We start from the raw sequence: 17,027 nt of genomic DNA, 5'->3' as shown, positions 1-17,027 counted from the left end.
TTCAGTTCTAAATGTCCCCACCAAGATTGACATACAGTTTTATTCTACTCTTAAAGAACTTAACTTCTCCTTTCTTTTGTTTAAAAAAAAAAAAAAATACAAAAACAAAAACCACAAGAGGATTTACTGAAAGGCAGGATTTCTCAAATTCAAAATTGACATTTTGGGTGGATAATTCTCTGTGGGGGCTGCCCTGTGCACTGTCAAATGTTCGACAGCATATCCCCAGTCTCTACCCACTAAACGCCAATAACACCCTCCAGTTGTGACAATCACAAATGTCTCCATACACTGCCAATGTCTCTAAGGGGGCAGAACCACCCCTGGTTGAGAACCACTGCTCAAAACTTGGAAGAGAGGGCACATAACAACAGATATGAATGACTGTAATTTTCATGTAACTAAACTTTCAAATGCGTAGAAGAGAATCAATGAGAAAATTGGGACTGAGGGTAGGAAATTAAGGAATCCACATTCAGAAGCACAAGAATTCCTACCAGAAAAGTTTTCCAGCCTGTGCTTCTCCTCCCCGTATGTAATGAGTTATTTCTTTGGTGAAATTCCATTCTTCTTCTAACAGATTTTTTAGACTGTGAGATGCTTGAGGTAATTGCTGTAGCATTTGGATCCAGCTTCTCATGTAATCAAAATATACCTTAACATACAAAAAAAGGAAAGGGATGTTTGAGAGAACTCGGCAACTCACAACTTTCACCTCTGTTAACACAAAAGCTAGACATCAGAAGAGCAAGAGAGAGGAGAGAGTTAAAAGCATGCTACGCGCAGAGATGCAAGATTCTTCACTATCATCAGCTGATGTGTAATGAAGATTCTTTTAAAAAGTACATAATTCAATTCCTCAGCAAATTAACACACTATTCACAACCCCTTCTAATTCCTAAGAAAATAACTAAACTGTGCACAATGTGTAGAAAAGTATAATAAAGTAAAAAAAAAAAAAAAAACAAAAAACCCCAAACCAATAACACCTAGAACTTTTCATTATGACTATATTGTGAACCTTATTCCTTTAAGAGGTTAGGACTTCTACTGTCCTAGTTACTTACATTAGCTTCAGACAGTATCTTGTGTGCCGAGAGAAGGAGGCGAGACCACTTCTTCCCACCATCCCTTCCTGACATCCAGATTTTTGTGACAGAACTTTTTCAAGGTTTATGACATATAAATTATGATCTACAACCAAAAGATCCAGTTGTTCCGAAATGGAGTTTATGCCCAACATAAGCTCTATTATAACAGCACTCCCATTCCTGAATTCTTATTTTGATTTACCTGGTGGTTAGCAGGGTTTTACTGTCAAGCAGCTTTTCTTGAGATAGGCTCACAATGCAATATATCACAAAACATCACCGACTGCAGACTCTCTTACTTAAAGGATAACTTAACTGGGAAGAGGATATCTTTGCGGCACATTCTCTCGCTCAGAACTTTTAAGATCCTACTTCACAACCTTCTAGCGCCGAGTGTGCTGTTAGCATGAAGGCACGAGATGCCATTCTGATGGCTCAGCTGCCACCGCCCTCCCCACCTCCTGACAGTGACCTGTTTTCTACATTTAGATGTTCATAGGATTCTTTCTCTACCCTTGGATTTCAGTTTTTTTCACCAGGCTACATCTTAGAGTTCACTGTTTGGAATGATTTTTTCCTGAGATCCAGTAATAACTGTCAGTAGGCGAACTTCAAGTCTTTTCTTTATTTCAAAAACAACTTTCTTCTGTTGTATCTTCGAACGCTTCTGGGTCCTCTGCCCTCCAGGCTTGCAGGGTGCTAGAGCTGTGAGTGTGCAGCCTCCACCATGACCATATCCACATGAAACGAGTCTCTGACACACCAGGCACAGACCGCCCTTTCGCCACTGAGCGCTCCTCACCTCCTTGGCTGCCCTGAGAGCCAGTTCTCTCCACGGACAGCTCTCTTCCTCCATGGCCCTCTCCAGGGGTGACTGTCCTACCACAGGCTCGAGGGCTGCAAAGAGTCAGCATCCTCTTGCTCCTCACTGCCACTTCAAACCACTACACTTACACATTCTTATTTAGAAAGAAAAATAAAAGACATCGCCCCTCTAAGATTTATGTCACCAGCCACACCATCGACCCTCCTCTTCACACTCATCTAGTGACTCCAATTACCCATCAGGCTTTAGGCCTCATTGCCAGGCTCTGGCCTCTGACTGACAGTCTTCCCTCCTTCTCAGGCTCAGCCATAATGCTGAGTGTCAACATCATGTGGACAGACCACCAAACACCATTTCGAGTCAGCTCCCTGATGGCTCCATTTCCAATGACTCTTTCTCTACTTCCGACAGGGCCCCATACCAGAACTGCTCCAACCCCCAAATCACCAATCCAAACACCCTGATGCTAAAGCCTCTTCTCTTCCTTCTGGTTTATTTGTTCAGCCACTACAACTACAACTGTTCTCTGAATTTCATCTGCATCTCCTGTTCACTGATTCTGCATCTCTCTCCAACTCACAGCCCCCTTCCTTTGTTCGCTTTCCTCTGTTTTTGGTTTATTTCCCATGGCCTTATCCTTCCAACAGCACTCTTGCCAGCATGCTGAAGTCCCCTGTCACCATCTTACACCCTGCCACCCCTTACTGCCTTTTCATCTCACCTGTCTGTCCAGAGCACAAAGCTAGCATAAGCCCAATGGCTGCATTCTGCATGCCCGCACTCAGGAAGCTGCGGGCCACCAGAAAGTCAGCTGATGGGAGGAATCACTGCTCTACACAATCCTAATCCCCAACCACAGGGTGTAAAGCATTTCTGGTAATCATGCTTTTATCTCTACCCTTTTCTTCCTCTCTACAACTATTATTTTGAAACTTCTCCATTTTCCTCAACCACCAGTACCCACCCCCACCCATTCTCAGCAGATGATCTCACCTCTCTTCACACAAAAAAGTAGAAGTCATTAGATATAAAATCTCTCATCCTCCTGACACCAAAAATGCAAACCTATACCACTGTTACATGCTGTCTTCCTTCCCTTCTTTACAGTAGAGGAGCTACTGTTCCTCCCAATCCTTACACCTGTGTTTGGAGATCCATCTTCCCCTGACTTTTGAGGAAACTCACACTATTGACTGGTCCTTTTCTCATCTCTTTCCTTAACAAAGTCAATCCTAACGGCTTTCGAATGGGCTCAGACCAATTTAAAACCCCTCGATGGACCCATAATCTTCCCTATTCACCTAGCTGTACAAGCTGGACACCCAGTCGTCACTCTCAATACCTCTCCCATATTCAATTGATCCCTGAGTCCCCCCAATTTCACTTTCTAAATTTCTTTTGAGTCCTTACACTTCTGTCTAAATATATGTTCTACCACTCTCATCCAAGGACTAACATATGCGCTGCTGGAATCGCCTCAAACTGCTCTCACATGTGTTTTGGATCCCTCCAGCCTGTTCTTCAAACTGCAGCCAGAATCATCCCTTCACAATGTTTCTTTGGAACCTTCGTTGTATTTGTGTGTGTGTGTGTGATTATCTTTTATTTATTTATTTTTTTGAATCATAATTGATTATACATATTTGTGGGGTACAGAGTTGACTATCAGTGCACAATACATGATGATCAAATCAGAATAATTGGGATATTTGTCATTACAGAACATACTCATCCTTTGTGTACATTAACCAATTTCTCCCTAACCCCCTTCCCCCAACACAGAGACTGCATTTGCTGCCTCTGTCACCAAAGTGTTTCTTTCAATCTCTCTTTTTTCTAAAAAGAAGCTGAAGAATATTCTAACAAATATAACCCGGAAAGAATGTTAATTTTTTTTCATATTTGCTTCGGATGTTTTTTCAATAAGACACAAGATACCAGAAAGTTAATTTCTCTATTGTTTCTCTCTTTACTTCTCTCTCTTTCCGTCCCCAGAGGCAACAATTATGCCAAATTTAGTATGCTTCCCTCTACTCTATATGCTTTTTAAAGCAATTTAATATTACAAAACTATATAGCATTGTTTTGTGTAAGTTTTTGATGTTTTGCATAAAGTGGGTTATAATAAATATAGATATATATCGTGTGTGCGCGCATGTGTGTGTATCAACCTTCAGATAAACTCCAGTGCCCCTTCCTTAGGGAACCCTCCTTCTCTAACCTCCACAGGAACTCAAATCTTGCTGTTCAAGTCCATAAAAGATCTGTGCCTCGCCTTTGTGGCATTTTTTGCAGTTGCAATTTTATGTTACTATGATTATATAATAACCATTTCCCCATCATTCTTAAACTCCAAGAGGCAGTTTATGCTCCTCACTGAATCTCAGTACCCACATGATGCCTGCCTGGGACACAACAGATACTCAATAACCAACCTGTGGAATAAAAAACCACATCTTCTCTGCTCCTCTGCTGTTTATTCTTTTGCAGAAACACTAACTGTGCCCATGTGAGCTCGCCCCTGTCTTCTTCAATTGTTACTTCTTGTCCATCGTTTTCATATTTTCATTTCTTTTAAGTTCTTTTTATGTGGTTTCCTTGAGTCTATCACATATTTCTAAATCATATATTATGTTTATCGTGTTATTTCTGAGGCCAGGGAGCAGCGAAATGACTGAGATAGCTCACAGCTTCAATTTAGGTTTGGTGCCTCAAACGCTCACCAGCTTAGTTCCTCCGACCTGCACATAAGCGTCTGTTTTCTGAGTACAGTAGATGACGTAACACAGAGTCAAGCCCCCTAAGTCTCAGACTTTCTCCACCCTACCTTGCTAATCGCTGCTTCCCCTACCCTGACGGAGCTCCCGTGAGGCGGCCTTCCTCAGCCACCAGGCCAGGCTGCAGACAGGACGTGTTTCTCCTGATGCTGCTTCTGCCCTGCAGATCTTCAGTCAACAACGGGGCCTCTGCTAGGACATCCCCTGATTCTCTCATGGCTATTCATAACTCTAGATATCACAGCTCTAATTAATCACTGACGGGCCCTATAGCCCTAAAGTGGGAAGTATTTACAGTTGGTGTTCACCTTCATTTTAGTCAACATTTCAAGCAAATAATTGAAACAGTCTTTTTATTTTGGGGGGGGGGGGGTGGGAAGACAGATACTGTGGCCCATTCCTCCTTTTCTGAACATGGAATGTTTTTCTTTGCTGTTTTTGGTGCATTCCAGGAGAAGGGTTTTGTGGTAAACATCACCTGATTGCCTGTCCCACAGCCATTCTTCTCCTTCCCTCCTAACAGAAACACTGATTTTCCTTGGGCTCCCCCAGTCCTCAAAACATGTCCCTGTGCTGATCTTTCCACTACACTAAAGGGGACAATTTTAAATCCACTGGTAATTCCTAGTTTCTTCATCTGTGAAATTAGAGATTATGCCTCATGCAGGTAACTGATAGCAAAGCCAAAACTAAATTGTCGAAACATTTCTAAGACTAGCTAGCTGCGAATGTTGGTAATTCACTTAACCTTGGCTTCCACTACCTCACAGGTACACCAACGGCACAGTTCACCTGCCTGATCCTTCATACCCTGCTTCTTCACAATTATATGATAAAAGGCATTGGACGTGCTTTTGGAAGGCCACCAAAGACAGTTTGGGAAGTAAAGCACATTTTGTCTTTTCATACTTCTGGTTTAATCATCCACAGAAAGAGAAAGAGAAAAAATAAGTTGCTTGTTGCTTCTTACCATAACTTGTCAATGATGAAGACTATTCTGACATAAGAAATACATAGTATTTAAAAATGCGGCCATTTTATACACTCTGGTCTTTCATGTATCCTCCCCAATTAGAAAATAATTTCAAACTCATTAAAATTATTTCTCAAAATATGCCAAGATATTATTAAATCCCATTCCCAGCCATGTTCTTCCATTTCTACTTCTACTATAGACTCTGTGACAGTAATGAGGCCATGCAACAGGTCTGGTCAATGAGATGCAGGAGAAATCTGCTGGGTGGGGCTCCAGGAGAACTCTTACTGTTCTCATAAGAAGATTTGGACTTTCCTTCTTTTCTCCCATCCTAGAAAGTGGGGGTGGTATCTGAAGGTGTTGCAGCCATCCTGAGGCAGGACACAATGAGATTTAAAGCAAGAATGAAAGTATCCCAAAACAATGTACCTATAAGCATAGTTTTCTGTTATTTCATCAACCTGCCACATTATATAATCATCTGTGTATATACCCTATTGAATCCAGCATGTACTTACTGTACATTAACACTCTATCAGACAATATAAAAGACAAAGGGATTTCAAGTTATAGCCCCTGGATCATTTAGCTTTGGTCTAATCAGAGAGACCTGAGAACACAGTCTCTGTTTAAATGTTACATAGTGTAGTTCTAATGATAACTGATAAAAGAGTTCAAAGAAGGTATACATAATATAGGCTAAAGGTTAAAACTTCCAGATAAAGCTTTCTAGAGAAAAATAAAACCTGACAGTAAGTCTTACATGAGCAGATAAGGAGAAGGAGGGTTTCTAGTAGGAAATAATAATATGGACAATAGTATAGAGGTCAGAAAGCACAGGGCAAGTATGACACATGTGAGCAGACAGGGGGTCTCTTCTGGGGAAGAAATAAAATAGGTCAACTCCTGCCAAATTAAACTAGTCTGTAACAAGTCCACGAATGTGCCAGGTTCCTTGCCCAACCCTTGACTCATCCTTAAGAATCAGCCTCCTCATGATAAGCACCTCCTGGATGTCCCAGGCTCAGTCAGGCAGCAGGTGTCCCAGCTCAGCATACTTCTACCCTAGCACTCAGAGGTGGAAGTATCTACCATGTCCCACCCGCCACCAGACAATGAAGCTCTTGGTATTCCCCACTATTCCTAGGACCATTCAACGTTCCTAGCACATCCCACATAAGTGGTTGATGATATATGGTTCAATAAAACAGGACCAGATTTGGATTCTATTCCTGGGCCGTTCTGCTATAAGATAAACTATCCTACAATTAAATAATGTACTACCTTACATTTGTCCAAAAATTCCAACTTCAAAACCAATGAAGCTAAAAAATTGTGGGTTTAGAAGAAACGAATGTAATCTAATGCTAGATGAAAAGATTGTGCACACACACACACACACACACACACACACACACACACACACACACACACACACACACACACACCCCCAACATATAGTATAAAGAATTCCTCCCCACTGTTCCTGACCATCAACATTTTATGCAGGTCCTCTTCAAAAGCATCAATGTTGCAGTCGGGCTTCTCCAGGTCATCAAGAACCTCCTGCAGCATGTACTGGTAGTACTGTTTCATCAAAAGGCCGCCCTTCAGGACCTCTTTACACTCTCTCACCAGCTGCAAAAGGACAGATACAGGCTCTATCAGTCACCCATCCTGACCAGATTACTGGTCAGTTTTCACACATTCCCACTTAAATCCTCAAAAAACTAAGAAAGAGGGAAACTTGCCTATGAAAGATCTAAAACAGTTTCCGGATTCTTGATCAGTTTGTTTTACATAAATATCTTAGTAGTCTCAATTGGATAAGAACAAAATGGTAAAAATAAAAGAATTAAGTATTTACAGCATGGATACACAAAGAAAATATCATACAAGCAACAACTGTTTTGCTAAAATATATTCTCCTACAAATAAATTTATAAAGAAAAAAATTCCACATCGTAAGATCAACTTTTCTACTGATTTACATTTTAGACAAGAGATGTGAGAGAAAATTCTCCTACTGAAATTGGTAAATTTTAACCAAAACCGTAATAAAGATTCAAATATACTTACATACCACAAGCATGGTGACGTTTGCAATAATTTAACACAGTTTACCTCCTGTGATTTGTGGCCTAGAATACCATCAAAAAATTCTAATTATCACACAAAAAAAATCAAACAACAAGACTAATCTGATGAATTAGATGGAAGTCAAGGGAAAAAACAAACAGAACAAAGATATTGGCAATATCACAATAAACAGGTCCAGAAGGTAACACTATAAAGGTGGGAAGAAAGTTGAAATGAGAAGACCTGCAGAGCCCTTTGCTCACTGCTGACAGGCTGGACACAATGCCCTCAAATATAATTAACAGGGACTGTGGTACAAGATCACGAAGTCATCCTCGTTTTCAACACACAGAAGAGACTCCAGAGCTGTTAATGGGAAAGTAAACTTGTACAAACTTTCTAAAATCTAAATATGTATGACTCACCTACTTACTGTTATTTTTTATACTCAAGAAATTGAGATGTAGGTGAAGACTTCTATATAAATATACAAGGGTACTTCAAAAAGTTTGCGGAAAAACAGAATTAAAAGATAATATGAATCCTTCTATTAACTTTTTAAATCACAAAATGTTACGGTGGTTATCTCTGAGTGGCAAGACAATAGGTAATCCTTATTTTTGTCATTTTCTATACTTTTAAAATTTCTAAAATAAACATGAACTGCTTTTATAGACAGAAGTCACTCCCATAAACGTTTTAATGATAATTATACATGATAAGAGATCTATGACTATAGTTAAATCTATGAAGAAGTGTTCTGCTCAGATTATATGACAAATTTCTATATTAAAGATGTCATTTATGTGCTTATAACTAATCTTTGAATCATTTAAACCAAAATTTCTATTATCTTTTTACTCTAGCAATGGTACATTAATCTAAGTATTGTTTTCTATTTTTCAAAGTGTTTTAACGTAAATTACTATTTAATCCATATAACATCCCCATCAGCAAAACGTAAACTCTAGCTTGTTTTATCAGGTTATATTTCTGAAGTATGTGTTTTGTGAGGAAGAGAGTTAAAAAGTATTTTACCAAAATGTCTCAGATAACGGCTGCAATATGGAGGACAAGTTAAAAGCATGGCCCAATTGGGCAGCAAGACAATAACCAGAAACAAGGTGGTGAGAAGCATGCAGGGTTAACAAGGAAACAGAGCTCCGGTCGGTGCTGGATGCAAACGGAAGTGATGAAAATGAGATGCAGAGGGGCCCATTCCAACTGCCCCCTATTCTACACCTCGCTAAACAAATACACAAACACAAGTTCTATTCTGTACCTACTGTATGACAGGTGAATGCACCTGTCTTTCCTCTATCTGTACTGTTCATCCATGCTGCATCCTGTCTTTCATGACCCAAGTAGCTCCCAGCCCTTCAATCCCTAGCAGATGAATATGCATGTCCACAAAATACACAAGGATCCTTCTTTTTTGGACAACATCTGAAAATTTTTATTTTATAGAGTGAATGTCAATATGTTAAGATAACAAAACATAAACACAAACACTCTTCAGCACTCACTCTGCTAGATACGACTGCTTCCAGCCATTCCTCTGCTGCCCCTGAAATATCATGCCCTCTATAAGATCCCATCCAAAACTATCAACAACTAAGAAACCAGAAGTTGTCATTACTGTGTAAAACACACAGTTGCTTAAGCACACAAAAAGTCCAAACATTTCCCCTCAAGACATTTGTCTGTTTATTACATGTACCTTAAATAGAACAAAAAAAGAAAGGAACTTATACTCTATCCCTTATGAATGAATTTTAAGCTTCCAGTCTTCAAAAACTGATATAAAGGATATAGAGGGTCATATCATCACATATTTTAATATCCTTTTAGAATAAGGAAGTGGATGGCAAAAAAGTTGAACCATAATCTTATCTCTGATGGCTGCATGTGAAACATATTTTAAATTACCCTAAAAAGAACAGCTTAAAAACAATAACATATATCCATTTTTTACTATTCACAACAAATAGGAAAAAAAAAACTCACAGTGAAAATCATAGGCCTGCAGAATGATATAATTGCTAAATATTTTAAACAGTCTTTGAAACAAACCTGCTTAATACTCAAGAGAGATGGTTCTCCAGCAGGTCTCTGCTCCAATCTTAATTTCAGACACTCATGTATAACATTCAGAAGGACTCGACAGAGGACTAAGAAGGCAGGTTCGAATGAGGGTAAATCCATGGCCTTCAGCTCTTCCCATGACACAGTGCTGCATTTCTGCTCAGAGGAAGGTGGTGTCTTTGACAACTGCACATAATCTGAACCCCACATGGGATCTGCAAATTCAGAAAACTACAACAAAAGTTCAACGAAGATTAAAAGAGCATACAGGTCAATGTCCTAAGGTTGTTGTTATAAACTATTACTATGCTTTCTAATTTGCTGACAGATCTACAAAAATTCTAATTTTACAGGGCAAAGAATCTTATTCAACAGAGCCCCCAAAAAGATCTATGAATATTAGAAAACCATAACAATAACTAAAACCAAATTGTAATACTTTTATCAAAAAAGTATAATAGAAGAAAATCAAGTTCATCTTTAACATTTTTGCATCATACTTACAATGATCAGAATACTCTATTTTTAAGATTATGTGCAGTAATGGAGACTGAGAAAACCAGAGTATTATTAAATTTGAGAAAAAATTACAAAATTAGGTAACAGCTCTACCTAAGCATCCATTTACTTAACTAGTGGGTTCGACCAACTCTGTCCATTTGTTCTCCTGAGCTATAATGAACGATGCTGATGGAGAAAAATATTCGAAAGATCAACCTGGCTGGTACCACCCAATTATATGTTATTTGGTGCTTAGTGTTGGTCCCCCATTCTTATAATTGTCCCCCTCAAACTTCTTATACTTTTCCCCATAAAATAAGGAATCTGGAGCTTTTCCACTGTTCTTAAACCTTCTGGCAATATCAACCTGACCAATCACTTTCAAAGACCTTGCCTTTTCCTCCTTTTATTGAGAAAGCAGAGGCCATCAATATTTGAAAACCTCAAGTTTTCTTCAACTTTTATCGTCATCAACTATAGCTATTGTGCCCTCATGATGTCCTTCACATCTGTCCTCCCTATCATTTAGTAGGCTCTTAACTGGTCTCTCTCTGTTCACATCTTGACTTTTATTTTGTTCTCTACGTAGTAACCAGAGTGACTGTTTGAAAACCTAATTCAGACATTCTCAGGACACCCCCATAGGATACAACCTTGTCCTTCAAGGGCACACGCAGTCTATCTCTGCCTTCCTTCCAGAACTGACATTGTACCACTGCCCTCACTCATTCCAGCCAAGCCTTGGTGACTACGAACTTACTGAGGGCAAGGACTTTAACTTTCTTACCACTATACTACCAATGACTTCCCTAATACCTGGCATTTATTATGGCAGTCAGTAAATGTTTGTTGTGTGAATTCATGAACGACACCCTCATCTGACCCATTCAAGGTCCCCCACCTGCCCATCTCCAAATATGGCCCAAAAAGCTTAGCCTGATATGTAAGATCCTCCCCAGCCTAGCCCCCACCCTCCTGCCCTCCACAGAGCAAGCTCGGCCACGTAGGACTCGGCCAACCCTCACACAAGTGTGTTTTCACCATTCCTGACCTTCGCCCTGCTGCTCCCTCACCTGGAATTGCTTCTCTCTTCATTTTCCCATTTCAAAATCCTTAGTTGTCAAGGCTCACCTCATGATACTTTTCCAATCACTTTCTTCTCTGCCCGCACAGAATGCCAACTAAAACACTCTAAACTCTAAGTTCATTTGACCCATTACAGAGATAATGTGGCTTAATGAGAAAAAAATCAAAGTCCAAAAATCAGAAAGTCTGGTTTCAAGTCACTAAATTAGCTATGTGATTCTGGAAGCACTGAGTAGTCTCTCAGGCTTAGTTTCTTCATTTTAAGAACGGAGCCAGCATCCACCTCTTTTGAAGATTGAATAGAACATGCATATGGAAAAAGTGCTTTTCGAAGCACACCCCATCTAACATTTGTAATGTTACTACTGTAAACATGACTTTCTTTACTAATGGACCATTAGTTGCTTCAGAGCCATGCAGGCAACCATACCTTATGTCCGATTCGTGCAAACCCCAAATCTAGCACTTTGAGAAGACTCGAAACCAGAATTGCTAAGAACCTCAGCTGCAGACTGGACTATTTCTTATGGCTATCATCTTCTTCAGGATGGCTCCTGTACCCACGCTCCTCACATTTCCAACAGATGGTTCGGCTCTTACAATAATGCCTGTGCCTAGTCTTCCACATTTCTCTTCCTTGTGCCACACATGCAGACATTTAACAAGTTTTATCAGTTTTACTTCTTATACATTCCTCAAATTCACCTTCTCCTCTATACCCTAAGTACCTTAATTCATACTGGCTTTTCAACTGTTTTTCTTGATTCCAACAGTTCAACCCACTGACCTCACAAAAACCCCCGAAGTGATTTTGTTCTAAGGCTTGTCTTCCTTCTTCCTCTAATTTAAAACACAACGCTTCCCTGGCACCCCTAAGTCATGGTCACTTTTATTTAGCCTAATGGTCTGGTCTTGATCCTTATCTCCTACCGCACCTCCTCCTCCTCCTTTACCCATAAACCTATTACATTTCTCTGACTTCAACAAATGTGTTTCTGTGCTTCTGAACAAATTAATACCTTTCATTATCAGAGGTTAGGATCTGCTCACAATGCTCTGTCCCTGGTGAACTCTTACTTTCATTAGGAAGAAGCTTAGATGCCACCCTCCTCAAGAAATATTTACATCAATAAATATTAATAATAAATATTGTTACCTCAATATTTGTGCTTTGCAAATGCTTCCTTGGTTGTATTTATCATGCTTTAATGTGTGTTATTTTATCTATTTCATTTCCCCATTAAACCATCAGGTCCACAAAAAAGAACATATAGGATCTAGTTAACTATAGATAACCAGCACTTAGCTTGGTACCTGCCACATAATAGATGCTGAACAAATGTTTCATGAATAAATTAATAGGTAAATACTACTATAAAAGCGTCAATGTCTCTTCTTCCCCAGGTATTAAGAATCTAACACTAAAGAATGAAATGCCTCACCAGATCAACCTTGTTAATAAGCTCTTAGTTCTCAGATTTTTTACTTTACTCCTTAACGACAACAGTGATTAATTTAGTGATAAGTTGACAAGATCTATAGTTTTAAAAGTGAATGCTTTGATTTTTTAAAAAGTAACACATACATTAGGTATAACCAAGACACACTAAATGATAAAAATAAGGATTATACGTTCTTCTTAGACAATATAAAATTCCCAACGACATTAAGTGAAAGGAAAAAATTTCCTCAGTTTCTTAAAAGAGAGACATTAAATCTATACTAATATATAACCTGACATCGAAGAAATAAAATGTTAGCATATAACCACTAAAAGATAAAGTTGGAGAACAAGCTGAATGTTTCCACTTAGCAATCTGCATTAGCACTAAGGAAAACAAGATTAATTTATCCTTTTATGTTCAACACATATTTCTTCATTTAAATTAACACATACTTGGGTTTCCTTAACAGGCAATTTCTAAAACAGCCACATAAATGGCTACTTAAAATGACTACTTGTGATAAATGTGGTCAGGGTTAAGACATGTCTGTTTAAAGGCTTTAGGCACTATAAATGCTTTCTTTCTTCTTCCTCTGTTATAATGACATCAGAAAAAAAAAATGTTTACTTTAAGATCTATAAAACTCAGCAAACATTCTATGAGAAAATTCTAAAGAATTCTTTTGGCATTCTGTACAGTCCCAGCCTACTGACCCATTTGCTACAGGCTCACTGAGCAATGGAACAATCCTTACTACCAGACTGCCTGGGAAACCCAGTAGTCTCAGCCACACCGTCACCAAGGAAATGAATTCCTGTTGGTGGTGGTTGGTAAGTCAGTCAAGACATGCCCCGGCAGGAAGGAGCACACCTTAAAAACCCAGCACCTAAGAGGAAACTGCCGTTTTCTTAAGAGGAGACCAGGGTGAAGAATCAGAACAGTTGGCTTCAACTGATGCTGATTTAATGTGGGAAACAGGAGTGAACCACAAAAATACTCTAATGTAAGATCTCCTTAAAGTGCTCTGGAAAAAATAAACCAAGGTTTCTGAGATATATCCAGTAAAGACAATGAAATCGTATAAACACTGCCAAAACCGAAGTAATAATCTAGAAATCAACTGCAGAAATTATCAGTATAACCCAGAGCAAAGGGAAAAGGGAATGGAAATTTTGAATAAAAAGTAAGAGACATGGAAGTCAGATCTAGGAGTTCTAACATAGGAATAACAGGAATTCCATAAAAAATACAAAGAAAAGTTGGAGGAGAGCTTTTGGCGCAGCTAAGATATCACTAATATGTGAAGAAGCACAAGACAGAAGAAAAAAGAAAGATGATGATACCACATCTGAACAGAAGAACTCAAAGTACCATTCATTTACTTTCTCTAAAAACTTCTTAAGGAAGAGTATAGTCAAATGAAAGTTAAATTGAAATAAAAAAATCTCAAGATAGAGGAAGAAAACTACTGAAGGAAGTGACAAGCCATGAATTTAGCACAACCAATATAGGTAGATACATGATGATAATTTTATTACGGACTATAATTCAAGTTCTAGAATGATATATTTAACCTAAAAAATAAATAAATAAAATAAAGCACACTTAAGGAAAAAATCTGGATCTTACATTCTTACCTTCCAGATCATTTCAATAAAACCAGAGAGTAAGGGAAGGGGCAGTGTGTACAGGAAAAGCATATCTGTTATTTCATTCCAGTTAGTACAGGATTAAATATGGTGTTAAACCCCTAATCAAACCAGGCAAACCGGGAAGACTCAATGTAAAGACATTAATAAAAATGTGTAGTGAATTCTGATAATGTTATGTGGCCTCAGCATCCACTTTGAATTTAAGCTGGACTTTCTCATACCAGAAGCTGGGCTCAGTCACCCTGGACAGTTTCCCAATCTTATATTCCCCAGGGCAGGCAAGTAATAAAATCTTTATATCCATCTTGTTTCTCTCCTAATCATTGGAGGCATGCTCTCCATCTTAAAGATCCTAAATTAAGGCAATGCAATGTAATTATAATCATAATCCCAAAGTCATTTTGTGTGAATTTTGACAAATCCATAATAAAGTTCATGTGGAAGAAAGTGATGCACAAAAATAAAAACCGCCCAGAAACTTCTCAAAAGAAAGAATGAATGGGGAAAATTGCCCTGCAAGATGCTAAACTTTACAAATAAAACTACTTTATCTAAAATAGAAAAGTACTGGCATAGTAATAAATGGATCAACAGAGCAGAGAAATATATACAATTATCTGTGATAACATAGTATAAGAAAAGATAGGCAGCAGTTGAAGTTGAAAATAATGATTATCCAATGAATGGTATAGAAAATTAAAGGAAAAATAATTACATGCTTACTTCATACTATTCCCTATCTTCACACTATCACAAGTAATCATTTTTAAATATGCAGCTATTTTAGAAATTCTTGCCTGTTATGGGAAGAACAAAGTATGTATTAATTTAAGTACAAATATATGTGCTGAACATATATGTTTGGAAAAAGAGATCACAGATGTATTAAAACCTAAAACATAGAGCTTTCTATTAGATTCAACCATATAAAACTGCCATTTTGGTCAGTTAAAAAAGATCTAATATTGGCAATATAATACAAGTCAAACTAATAAAAAGAATTCTGGGAAGACAGTGGTGACAGGAGGATTTCAATTTCCCTTATGCGCCACCCCCCCATAAAAATAGAGCAAACTAGGACAGCAAAACCAAAACTCTGTGAGACACATTTACAATAAAACTACATGACAAGGTATTTTCATGAACCCCAAAATTGAAGTAAGAGGAAAATAATAAGCAGTTCCAAGACCCATTTAGCATCAACATTTGTGCAGGGGAAGCAGAGGGAATTAACAGGGTGTCTGATGAGCCTAAAGTGGCAAATTCCAAAATCCTCATTGAGTACTCAATAGAAAGCTCACTGTGTCTATTTGAGAACTTCAGTGAAACTGGGAACGACTTTGGCACAAATTCATGAGTGAAGTCAAGAGATCAGCAGTAAAGTCTGAAGGAGCTGGAGTGGTTTAGGCCCCATAAACTCTTAAGACTAGCACCCAACATTCCCTTCGAGGACAAAGCTCCATACCAAGAAAAAAAAAACTGCTGGAGTAAAATCCAACTGACCAGTAAAGAACAACAGAAGTAAAGGGAAGGGAAGGTCCAGAAAGAGGAAGAGGAACAGTCGGGAGACCTCAAACAATAAAAGAGCATATTTTTTGGCAATTCAGAAGAGGATGCTCAAAGCTGTAACCCTAACCACTTTCTTAAACTCTCTCTCTCCTTAAAGTTCGTAAAAACAAATACCATGTTTATAAATGAGCAACAGAAAAGGATTCTGGTAGGATCTAATACAGAGTTATTATAAGAGTGAAAAAGGATCAGGATAACCCTATAAACAATAAAAGCATGCCAGAAAAATATGTCCACTAGGCAGATGAGAACTATAGCCCAATTTTTGAAAGAAGTTAAAAGAAATTTAAGAAAATCATAGAAAATATAAAAGAATGACATAGAAAAACTCAAAATTATAGGACTCAGAAAATAATTTTTTTAAATTTTAAATCATTTCAAAAATAAAAATAAACTAGAAGGAACATACGAGCAAATAAACAGAATAGTTAATGCCTTCACAGAAATATGAAGTTAAAAAGGAAGAAAATTTTGTAAATCAAAAAGAAATAAAAAGAAAACATCTGAAATGAAGTGACAGAGAAGGGAGGCAAAGTAGATCGTCTGTCACTTCATTTATCAGTAGTGGTTCCCAAAGAAAACCAAGTCAGCAAAACAGAAAAAATTTGAAACTGTAAGAAACTCACTTGAAATTAAAAAGCAAAATATAGAACCCCTGAAACTATGTATTGAGTGCACACCATGTATTTGAAAACATCAAACTGGAAAAACCAATACCATGTAAAACTAGTAGAGTTTAAAGAAAAAAAAAAGTCTTTTAGATATTCGGCAAACAAACAAACCAAGGCCCCTACAAGTGGAAACAAAAAAATCACACTGTCATCAAGTGCTTCATGCCAAAAGACAATGATTAACAAATTTATTCAAGGAAAGAAAATAGAAGCCAAAGATTTTATTGCCAAACAGACTTTCAAGTATAAATGTTGCAAACTGTTAAGCC

At 38.1% G+C, this 17,027-nt stretch overlaps 1 protein-coding gene across 4 annotated transcripts in view; it reads right to left on the bottom strand.

Moving 5' to 3' along the window:
- Positions 1-17,027, bottom strand: part of MAP3K4 (mitogen-activated protein kinase kinase kinase 4) — a 118,033-nt gene that overhangs the window by 36,872 nt on the left and 64,134 nt on the right. For all 4 annotated transcript variants that reach the window (XM_063096870.1, XM_063096872.1, XM_063096871.1 and 1 more), the window contains exons 4-6: positions 9,823-10,065; positions 7,162-7,308; positions 498-655 (exon numbers count right to left, since the gene is read on the bottom strand). In XM_063096870.1, coding sequence (XP_062952940.1) covers positions 498-655; positions 7,162-7,308; positions 9,823-10,065 — 548 coding nt within the window. The remainder of the gene's footprint in view (positions 1-497; positions 656-7,161; positions 7,309-9,822; positions 10,066-17,027) is intronic.

The sequence above is a fragment of the Cynocephalus volans genome, chromosome 5 (genome assembly GCF_027409185.1).
Source record: "Cynocephalus volans isolate mCynVol1 chromosome 5, mCynVol1.pri, whole genome shotgun sequence".
Lineage (NCBI taxonomy): Eukaryota > Metazoa > Chordata > Mammalia > Dermoptera > Cynocephalidae > Cynocephalus > Cynocephalus volans.
This window is presented reverse-complemented; position numbering and strand designations above follow the sequence as displayed.